This window comes from Tenrec ecaudatus, chromosome 4 (genome assembly GCF_050624435.1).
Source record: "Tenrec ecaudatus isolate mTenEca1 chromosome 4, mTenEca1.hap1, whole genome shotgun sequence".
Lineage (NCBI taxonomy): Eukaryota > Metazoa > Chordata > Mammalia > Afrosoricida > Tenrecidae > Tenrec > Tenrec ecaudatus.
Window position 1 is genome coordinate 64,272,070 of NC_134533.1, and position 11,683 is coordinate 64,283,752.

General features: G+C 38.4%; 1 protein-coding gene across 1 annotated transcript; it reads left to right on the forward strand.

The window, feature by feature from the left end:
- Positions 1 to 10,470: 10,470 nt before the first annotated feature.
- Positions 10,471 to 11,403, forward strand: LOC142446733 (olfactory receptor 2D3-like). Its single transcript, XM_075548479.1, has one exon. The coding sequence runs from the start codon at positions 10,480 to 10,482 to the stop codon at positions 11,401 to 11,403; it is 924 nt and encodes a 307-aa protein (XP_075404594.1). The 5' UTR covers positions 10,471 to 10,479.
- Positions 11,404 to 11,683: the final 280 nt, after the last annotated feature.

Sequence of the window (11,683 nt, forward strand, 5' to 3'; positions counted from 1 at the left end):
TACTTTTGAATGTTTTAAAAGATGGTGAGTGAGAGCCAATGTTATTCAACTTCCAGGAAAATAGCACCTGGCTCCTCTAAAACAACACACTGCAAACAGCAGCCCCAATGACCTCAACGAAAAAATAGGAGAAACAAAAGACAATGGCATAAAATGTGTTGAACATAATGACATGCATAGAAGAATCAGACATTGAAGGGTCATAGAAAGAAATGTTCAGAATGCTGCTTGGATTCTTAAAGGACATGAGGGAAACAACACAGAAAAAGGATGAAATGATAGGAGATAAAGTTAATGTTCCCATGGGAAATACAAGAGCTTAGGGACAAGATAACAAAAACCTGTAGCAGACACACGGACCTCGAGAATCAACTGCAGGAAGCAGAGAAGCACACCAGTGTCTTGAGGACAGCCCAGCAGACATTAACAAATATGAACAAAAATTCTAATAAGATCATCAGAGGAGCTGAAGAAAGTCTAAGAGGTATGTCTGATGCTATGAGCAGGAACACCATTACAATTATTGGATTACTGGAGGAAGACACAACAAAGTGATCTGCAACAATAGTGATATAATTCCTGGAGGAAAACTTCCCCAGCTTAATGAATGAAAACCAGGAAACCATTCAGGAGGCTGAAAGAACAACAACTAGACTAAATTCCAAGAAGAAGTCACCAAGGCACATAATAGTTAAATTTTCCAACTTTGAGGAAAAGGAGAAAATCATTAGAGCAGCTAGGGAAAAACAAGCAATCACATATAAAGCAGAAACTATGAAGAGGAGGGAGTGGAGTAACATATTCCAAAAAAATTGAAAACATATTCCAAAAGAGTAGCATATTCTGAAAAGGAAAAAAACACAAACCCAAGAATACTCTACCCAGCCAAATTATCGAACAAGATAGATGGAGAAGTAAGGGTCTTTCAAGACAAGGAAAAACTCAAAGAATATGTTAGAAGATACCTGCCCTACAAAAGACCATTGCTGACCCAGTATGGGCACATGAACAACACTCAGAACGCATAAATAAGAGACCACCCCATAGAACAACCTCACCCAGAGGGCAACACAGAGAAAACAGATCCCAAGATAGCACTGGCTTAAGGATGGAAAGAAGTCAAGAATGATACACACACACATACACACACACACACAACACACTAATAAAATAGGAAGGTAGGAAATCACACAACATATAGATATAAAATGACATCACATAATCTGCAGATGGAGATAGTAACCCTGAATATCAATGGCCTGAACTCAGGCATTAAAAGACTGAGGCTAACAGACTGGCTTAGAAAATACAACCCATCAATCTGCTGCCTAGAGGAAACACACCTCAATGATACAGACAAGCCTTTAAGGCCTCTTATATACAAGGACTCTTACATACATATACTGTATGAGTCCACTGAAGTAGGAACAAGTTACAGCAAAATAAAAGGATGAAAAAATCATAGATCTAGGAATTGTAGGTTGCTTGGGGCTCATACTAAATCCTAGTTCCACTTAAGAACAAATAGTTCTTACATCATGGCCCTGCTTGAATTGCCCTCAGGAAAGGAACACAGAAAATACATGTACTAAAGCAAAATGTGGTGAAGAATCTAGATGGTGACCAGATATCAAATTAAATTATCTGATAAAGGCTTGTCTCAAGCAAGCAGCCATCTACGTGAGATGTCAACTAAATCTACATGGAAGTAGCACACCATCATCAGTCACCGAGAGATTGGAATCCATATAATCCGAAATCAAATGAGGGATCTGTATCAGAGCATAAATTGTGAGAATCTGATTTGCAGAAAACTATAGATGACAGTTGGATCCCAAGGTTCATTTTGTGGAACTATGTAGGAAATAAGCCTCCAGATTACTCCCCCTACCTAAAATTGAAGGATGGGAGGAGAGTGGTCCTTAGATATCTTGGGAGAAAGGAGTATAGAAGATCAAAGGCATAAATCTGATTCAAACACTTAAAATTTTGTCAGTAAATCCCCAGCATGATGCAAGCTAGACCTGATCTGGCTTAGGAAATTTTCTCTATTTATTGTTGTTATTGTTTGGTTTGATTTTTGTTCGTTCATAGTACCGTCTATGTCAGAGGTGTGATATCAATGGAGGTAACCCTCTTGAAGCTGTGTTATATGCTTTTCTGTTTTTTGGTATGTGAAACCCATGATGGATGAACCTATAGGGACAGTAAGTAGAATATGGGGTTCATGGGGAGAGGGGGCCAGTGGTGATGGTGGGATAAAAGGAGATGATGTCCAGAGGTCTATGTAGGGAAACAATGGTTGGAAACTAATTATGGTAGCAATTGTACAATTCTACTTGACGTGATTGAAATATGGAATGATATGTTATATGCACCAAATTCCAACAAATAAAAAAAATTTAAAAACCTAAAAAATGGAAATATTTTCCTTATAAAGTTAAGAACAATAGAATCAAGATGATGAGTTGATTGTGTGAAAATATTAACCTCCATTGTTATTGGACTACATATGATTCTTTGTTTATGCATTCCCACTGAAATTTCTTATTTTTAAAATAGATATTGACATCAGGCAAGATTCTGTGATTTCACTCCCCACCTATTATAAGATGTACAACTCAGAATATCTAACAAAGTGAGAACTCATGGGAATTCCCTGTTTATGCTAGCTCTTAGGACCTCATTTTAAATGAAATTCCTCTCAGGAAAACTGACTTTCAGGCCCCTAGAGAATTTAACTTATATTTTTTAGAGAAATGGTTAGTATTGGTTTAAATGCCTAGGGATCAAAATAGAACAAGCATTGTCTAGTAAGGTTTGGATCACTGGGCTGCCAATGTTTCATCATTGTGTGCTTAGTCCAACATCCTCTCACTACGTCATTGCTCTGTGCTTATCTTATCCCATGAAGTGAAAGCAGAGAAAGTGTCTGGTGGTGTGTGTCTCTTCAGGAACATCTACAGAATTTGTACAGAACGGACTATTCTTCTACAGCACTTCTTTCCTTTCTTCTTGAACTCTCTTTCAGTCTACTGTCACAGAACTCATGGTAAAGAAATCGTGCCCCTGATTGCCTGCAAGGGATCTGATTCTACACACAAGATACTCGCAAATCTAGGCTTGTAGTCTTCCATTCTGACTTCACCTGCAAACAACAATGATTACAACAGATGCTCTCTGTGCACCACTGTCTTTGCATTGCATTCCCCTTTATTTTTCTCATTGCCTGTACGCTTGGGAAACCAAAGTCACTTCCATGGAGTGAATTCTGACTCAAAGTGACATCGTAAGACAGAATAAACTGCCCCCCTTGAATTTCTGAGGGGGTCAATCTTTACTAGAGCAGGAAGTTTCATCTATTTCCTGCCGAGAGCCTGTAGGTTGGAGCTGCCTCCTGTGTGGGTAGTAGCCTAATGCAAAACCCATAGCCCCAACAGGGCTCCCACAAGCAATCAAATAACCTGATACTTGAGTTTCAAAATCTCTGGAGCTAGACATTGAGACCTGGCTAACGCCAGGTATAGGACGGCGATTTGTAAGACTGTTAATGGTTAGACCAGTACTTGCTCTACCATAGTTTTTATAATGGGCACTCAGCACTCTGATTTGAGTTAGAATGTTTCATATTTGTCATTTTATAATCTGTATTACTCCTTGAGCTGAAAATAGATACATTTGTGTGGGGGGGGGGGTTGTTTTATTTTGTATTTTGCTTTGCTTTTAAATCTTCTCCTACTACAAAGTCTTGGTGAATAGGTCTCATTTTTCTAGTTAGTCATTCCAGGAGGCATGTATTGATCCTATAGATATAGTATCTTTTATGCTTCACTTGCACTTTACTTTTCCTGGTTGTAATGTGTTTGTGTTTGGCTATACAAGTGACATTATTGATTTGTATGTGTAATACGTATATGGGATACATGTATAGTGACTTGCTCCAGAGATTTATTAAACAGTGTATCTGTGTCAGTGATGTAGATAAAAATCACCAATGTGCTATATGCTGTTATTGTCATGTGCCCTTGCGTTGGCTACAACTCGGTGACCCGACACACAACAGAATACAACACGTCATTCCCTGCCTTCATCATAACTTCTCTTTGAGCCAATCGTTGGAACCACTATAGTAATCCATTTCGTTGAAGATTCATTTCCTCTTTTGCACTGACCCTCTACTTTATCAAGCATGAAGTCCTTTTCTAATGTCTGTCTCTCCTGATCACGTATCAAAAGTATATAAGACAACCTTGCGATGCCGGCCCTGAGCAATGATTCTTACGCTGTCAGAACCTTATGAGAAGCACCGACAGAGTGGACATGGGCAGAGTGATGGTGCCTAGGCTCTGGCTGGGGCTGCTGCTCCCAGCTCTTCTCCTCCCCACACAGGCTTATCCAATTAATACAACTGCCACGGCACCTGTAAATAACTCTTCCCACTTTATCTTGGCTGCAACAAGTCCAGCCAATGACACCACCAAGGAAAATGGAGGTTCCATGCAGTGTACAGCTAGTCTCCTCATGGCCACAGCCTCCCTTCTACATCTCTACTGTTAAGAGACTCAGGCCAAGAAACACCTCTACTTCCCTATCTTCTACACCAGTCCAAATCGTGGCTGCAAGTCCTGTGTGGCATTGAAAAATCAGATCTTCGTAGAATCTACTGTTTCCACACCTATTTTTTTCTCTGTATAGCTTATGGGATATTCTTTTTTTTCCTTCAGACTTTTGATCTTTTATCTATTTTATTTTTTAAATCATTTTATTGGGGGCTCATACAACTCTTATCACAATCCATACATACATCCATTGTGTCAAGCACATTTGTACATTTATTGCCATCCTCATTCTCAAAATATTTGCTATCTACTTGAGTGCTTGATATCAGTTCCTCATTTCTCCCCCTCCATCACCACTCCCCACTCCCTCATGAACCCTTGATAAATTATAAATTATTAGTTTGCCATATCTTACACTGTACGACATCTCCCTTCACTCACTTTTCTGTTGTCCATCCCACAGGGAAGAGGTCATTGTAAATGAGTGGGAGTGCAGCGTGGAAACTGAAAGCCCATCTTTAGGCAACTGGACACCCCCTTACAGAAGGGTCACCGGGAGGAGATGAGCCAGTCAGGGTGCAGGGTAGCAACGATGAAATATACAACTTTCCTCTAGTTCCTAAATGCTTCCTCCCCCCACTATCAGGATCCCAATTCTACCTTACAAATCTGGCTAGACCAGACGATGTATACTGGTACAGATAGGAACTGGAAACACTGGGATTCCAGGACAGATGATCCCTTCAGGGCCAGTGGTGCTAGTGGCAATGCCGGGAGGGTGGAGGGGAAGGTGGGGTGGAGAGGGGGAACCGATTACAAGGATCTGCATATAACCTCTGCACCTATTTCATCAACACAGAAAATGTTGAGAATCACAAGTTTCACTTTTTGGAAGATCGCGTGAAGAGGTTGAGTAGATGATGAATGCCAATATTCTGTGTTTGGAGTTTCATGTGAAGAATGGCAACATCCAAAAATTAAGATATGGTTTCTTGATATATAGACAAAGAAATATGGACACTAAATATTCTACCATGGGGGAGGGGCAGGTGTTTTTAAAATCTTTTCCACAGATAGAGGACGGGATATGGAATAGAGGCTCATATGTCCTTTTGTTCATAACATTTATAAGGCCACAAAATGATAATATTGAAAGCTTCCGTGGTTCTATTTATATGTACATTAGAAGGTGTCTCCAGATGTTACTATAAATCCACCATGCATTGTTTCAGCAGTACTCATTTAATAACTAATAGACTCTGGATAAACATTATTAAACTATCACTGTTCTCTTGGGACCTGAACCCTTACTTTGAGGTTTGAGAGTTGGCATCGCATTCAGCATTTTATGTAGTTTCCATGTGCCAGTGAACAAGGGATTGGGCCGTACCCTAAATCCTAGTGAAAATTCTGAGTGAATTTTTCCTATTCTCTTACTATAAAGTCAAATGATAAGCATTTCTGACCACCTATTCCCATTCAATAAGAGCACAAGGTTTATTTATCTATAACTGTCTCTAAGAGTATGAAATACATTGATGTTAATTAATTTCAAAATGGTGCTTCTTATGTCTGTGTTGGTTAAATACTTTTTACAATGTAAAAATTCAACTGTTCTGAAAGTTGAAGAAAAGGAATCTGGAAATAAAAACATATGAAGGAGCCAAAAATAACATAAACCAAAATGTTGGAGTTGAAGACTAGAAACTAACTTGCATTAAACTCACAAAAACTTTTATACTCTTTCTGTAAATATTTTTAAATGATAAGAATCAAAATAGTCACATTTGGAATACCCCCTGCATCAGTAAATATGTTTAGATAGTTGGAACCTGGTCCTAAGCCTAACATGGGCTCGATTCTGAAATCTTTAACAACCGACTTGATGCACAGAAGCCTTTTTAACATACACACTCCATGGATTCTTTTGTTTACTCAGTCATGCACTGATGCTTAGATGTTCCAGTATCTAATAGGAACGTAGTACTTTGGATAAGCAAAGTCATTCTCCCCCATTGTTTGAAACCACTACCCAAGATCCAACCGATCTCAAGGTACTGTGTGTGGGAAGGAACACTCCTTTTGCTTCATATTTGAATGCTGTACATCTGATTTGGATTGTATCATGTGTGTATTTATGTTTGAATTCATAGTAACCTCTCATGTTATGGAACTGATTGCATGGAATACAACTGCAAAAAGAAAATATTTATAAGACCAAGTTTTGTCATTCTCACTTCTAAGGGACATTCTACTTCCTCCAGGAAGACAAATTATTTTTGATTGCATGGTACTTTTAATATTCTTTGTTAATGCTACAATGCAAAGCATCGCTTCTTCTGTGTTCTTTCTCATTCATTGTCTAGCTTTCACAAGTATAGCTCAGGTTTAGTCCTCAAAATGACATTTTCACTCTTAACACATACAGAAGTCTATTGCAGTGGATTTTCCCTTTTCATTGAAGTTGTTTGATTTCTTGACTGCTGCTTCCCATTGTTCATTGTGGATCCAAGCAAGATGAAATCCTTGACAGCCTCAATTAGTTTTCTTTTTATCATGATGTTATCTATTGATCCCCTGTTGGAAATTTTTGTTGTTGTTGTTGTTGTTGTTTACATTGAGTCTAAGCTATATTGAAGGTTTCAGTCTTTGATCTTCATCAATAGTCCTTCATGTCTTCTGAGATTTATCAAGTGAAGTCTAGCAATCTGAAGATTGCAGGTTGTTAATGAGTCTTCTTCCAATCCTGATGTGGTGTTCTTCTTCACATAGTCTAGCATATGTAATTCTGTGTATATTGATAGAATAAGTATAGATTGAATAAGTATTATAAAGGATATATAACCTTGATGTACACCTTTTCTGATTTTAAGTCATAAAATATTCCATGTTATGTTTTAATGACTGAAGACTCCATGTTCTGTTTTAATGACAGAGTCTTCATTTATACACAAGTTCCATCCTAATTGATTTGCTGTAGACTTTGGACAACTGAAGGTTTGCAGCTGATTAAGTTGTTAGAAATATGATTTCAACTTTCCTTTAAATATATGCACATTAATCAGTAGAACTAAAAATAACTAATACTGCAATCCAATTTTTCTTAAGGAATAAATTCTTAATGAAGTTAGCATTTTTACTCATAAAGTTCAGATAGATACTAAGAGGGTAAGAGAAAATATGAGCTGATTGTGTAAAAATATTGATCCATCTATTTTGAAGTATATTATTTTTCTTGTTTATGAACAATAATGCTTTGTCCCTTTTTAATGGAGCTTGAATCATCAGAGATACAGAGAAATCAGTGTGTGCTTGCAATTTTAATATCAAAGGCTTATGGATATCTTGCAAAGTGAGAACTCATGGGAATACCCTGTTTACAGTCAACTCTTAGGACCTAATTTCAGAAATCCATTCAGGCCCTTGGAGGATTTTGGTTGTGTTCTTGATTGATGTAGGTTTAGGATGGAGAAACATTGTGAGTTCCTAGGATAAAAGTGTTATGAGAATTGTCTAGTGGGATTTGGATCTTCAGGCTGCCACGGTTTCACTCATGATCCGGCACCTAGCTCTGGTTCCCCTCAGCACTTCAGCATCTGTACTTATGTCAACATAGCCTATCAGGTGAGAGTATGCCAAGGGGCTGTATCTTAAGTTCTCTAAGACTTGTAGAGAATTGACCTTTCTTCTCCAGCACCACTTGTCTCTCTTTTGATGTGCCTTTCACTCGTCTTACATAGACCTCTTAGTGCAGAAATCCTGTTCCAGGTTGCCAGCAAGGCATCAAGTTCTCCATTCAAGATGCCCCCAAATCTCTAGGCTAATCACCTCCCACCAATGAATTCCCCTTCAAATACCAACAATACTCCCTGCCTTTAGCTGATTCTATCTTTTCATCCCTGTTTATTTCTTTCATCTCCTATCAGCTACTGTTACCAGGAAACCTTATCTTTTAATTTTAAAATGTCTGTATCTGGAAAAAGTGAGCAGTTTAGCAATTTGAAGGGCTTTATTGCTGTAAGACTAGCTGGCACTTTCTATTTTCTTTGCCAAACTGACATTCTTTACCCCGTCCCTAGTGAAAATTATCCAATTTGTAATCATTTAAATTTCCTGATCACAGGGTATAAAGAATAAAAAAAACCTTTTCTCCAACAAACATGCCCATCGCAATGCCTAGCTGATTATGTCACATTTTCCTAGTTGGACAATCTGTAGGCAGCCATTGGTTAGTCTAATAGATATTAAATCTTCTATAATCCATGCATATTTTATTGTTCCTGATTTTATGTGTGTGGGTATAAAACTAAATACGTATGAGTTTGTTTATATGTGTATGAGAAACATGTTTACTGAATTGCTCTGCAGGTATTTATTTGAAAACTGATCTCTAGCAAGTGATGGGAATAAAATCATTAGCAGTTTCCATCTTAGTGAATTTATAAGAGAGAAAAGAAGTTTCTCGAATGAAAATACACATTGCACAATAGAAAATTGCTTTATCGGTTGATGGTAAAAGACCTAGAGATATACATAAGCCAAGAAAATCTTGTGGAGAAATACTGCTCTGTGGTCACTGGTTAGTGGCTGTCCTGATGGCAGCTGACAATCATACACTCACTGTCTTTGTTTAGGTTCCCAAATCAGAACCTAAGAATTGAATGTAGGAGTGGGTCATTCCTTTGAAAACGGAGTCTAGGAAGTAAGGAAGTATGAAGAATGAGAAAGAGGACAAGGAAGAGTGGACTTTGGACCATGTCTTTTCAATAGGGGCAAGACGGTGAAACAAACAAACTTTTGGTTTTATAATGATAGATGGTCCTACAAAGGATTAGTGTACATCATATAGGTCTATCTATGGTATAAAATATCATGGACATGTTGTTTAAGTGGGGGAGGGAATTCTGAATATGCTCCTCAGCCTATAGGTATGGAAAAGAGGTCAGTAGGCACTGTCTGCACACTGGAAGCTCAATTCCACAGGGCTCAATTTCTAAGAACAAACAGAATGTCTTCAAGAAATAACTGGTGCCTCTACTTATCAAGTCATAATGCTCATTGGTTAAAGGTTGTCTTTGAGTCTATTTACATGGCCATAATTTCGAAGCTCTGCAACCAAATGGTGAGAGACTGAATGATATCAAGTGTCTTGTCCTTTAGGAAGAATATTGGCAGTGCAAAATGAGTCAGAGTTGCCTATCACCATTCAAGTTGAGGTGAGAGGTGACCTGAGGTTGTGTGTTTCATGAGGGTGTATAATCAGTCTATTACTATCCTATTCAGAAGTGCAAGGTTACTGGTTGCCTCTGTTCTTTCCTAACTGTTGTGTTTGCTATTTGAGGCATTTTTATAAAATTGTTATGAGGCAAAATGCAAGAATAAATAACTACACTTTAGCTTTTTATTTCAAAAAGCTGTATGCATACTTTATATTCTACCATAGTTGGATTTGACATTGATCTCTGGACTTTAATGAGTTATTAGGCAGTTTGATATTGAAAACCAAGATTGTTTGAGATTTTTGTTTGGATTTTTAGGTACTAAGCTCATACACCCAATTTCCACATCCCCAAATGTAAGGCATTTCTTGAGGGGAAAAATACAAAACAATGAAATTAAACCAAACATAATGCCTCTGCTATAACACATATTCCGTAAGAAGTATATAAATATCTTAATATGAAAATTAATCAAAAACCCATGCTGGAGAATTGGGTGAAGATGGAAAAATACCCTCTGTAAATTGCTGAAAGCAACATGTATCCTAAAGGTGCAGGTCCCTGACAGGAAGCAACCGAGGTCCAGTATGTATCCAATAAGGTATACTCTTTAACGGTGTGTTTATTGACAAAGATTGTGAGTCAAGCATTCAGAAAGTATCTGCTCTCTTTGTATTGACAGGTACAAAGAACATACATCAATGGGAAAGGGAAATCAAACTTCTGTAACTGAATTCATCTTGCTGGGACTTTCACAGGATCCAAAGGTCCAGATCTTCTTGTTCTTTGTTTTCCTGATTATTTACCTTCTCTCAGTGTTTGGGAACCTGCTTATAATAGTCCTTATTCAAACAGACTCTCAACTTCACACACCTATGTACTTTTTCCTGAAAAACTTGTCTTTGGCTGACTTCTGTTTCTCTACAAGTATCGTTCCTCAGATGCTAGTCCATTTACTTGTGACCAAGAAAGCTATCTCCTTTGCTGGATGCTCCCTACAGATGGTTGTCTTCCTCTTGGCAGGGTGTACAGAGTGCTCACTGCTGGCTGTGATGTCCTATGACCGCTATGTAGCCGTCTGTAAGCCCCTACACTACTCCACCATCATGACCCAGAAGGCTTGTGTCCAGCTAGCCATAGTGTCCTGGATCAGTGGAGCATTTGTGTCTTCAGTAGACAGTGCATTTACACTGTGCCTCCCCTACCAGGGACTGAATGTTATTAACCATTATTTTTGTGAACCTCCTGCGCTCCTGAAGCTGGCCTCAGCAGACACTTATCAGGCTGAGATGGCCCTCTTTTCTATGGGTGTGGTGATCCTCCTAGCTCCCGTCTTCCTCATTCTAGTCTCCTACTGGCACATTCTCTCCACTGTGATGCGGATGAAGTCAGGAGAAGGGAGGCTCAAGGTCTTCTCCACCTGTGGCTCCCATCTTACTGTGGTGGTTCTCTATTATGGCTCTGGGATATTTGCTTACATGCGACCCAATTCCAAAGTAATGAGTGAAAAGGATAAAGTCATCTCTGTGTTCTATTCTGTTATGACTTCCATGTTGAACCCCATCATCTACAGTCTGAGGAACAAGGATGTTAAAGGGGCTTTCAAGAAGTTGGCTGGGAGATAGCTGCCTTCGCAGGTGGTGTTTGTTTTTTTTGTGTGTGCCATTTTTCTTATGTACTTGTCAACACTGTGACTTTAATTGTATATAAACAAGAGTGCACATCCTTTAATTTTCTTGCTTTATTGTATCAGCTATGTTCTTTCCCAAATATTGATCGAAGGCTTGCTCTCTGTTCACCAATTCACAATGTGAGTAAAACTATCTTCCATACAGAACTTCAGGTTCACTAAAATGATGGTGCAAATAAGGATACAAATATTTTAAAAGCTAAGTAAAGACTGAA

What these genes read in the sequence shown, in the direction of transcription:
- LOC142446733 (XM_075548479.1), top strand. Translation starts at nt 10,480, where the DNA reads ATGGGAAAGGGAAATCAAACTTCTGTAACTGAATTCATCTTGCTGGGA.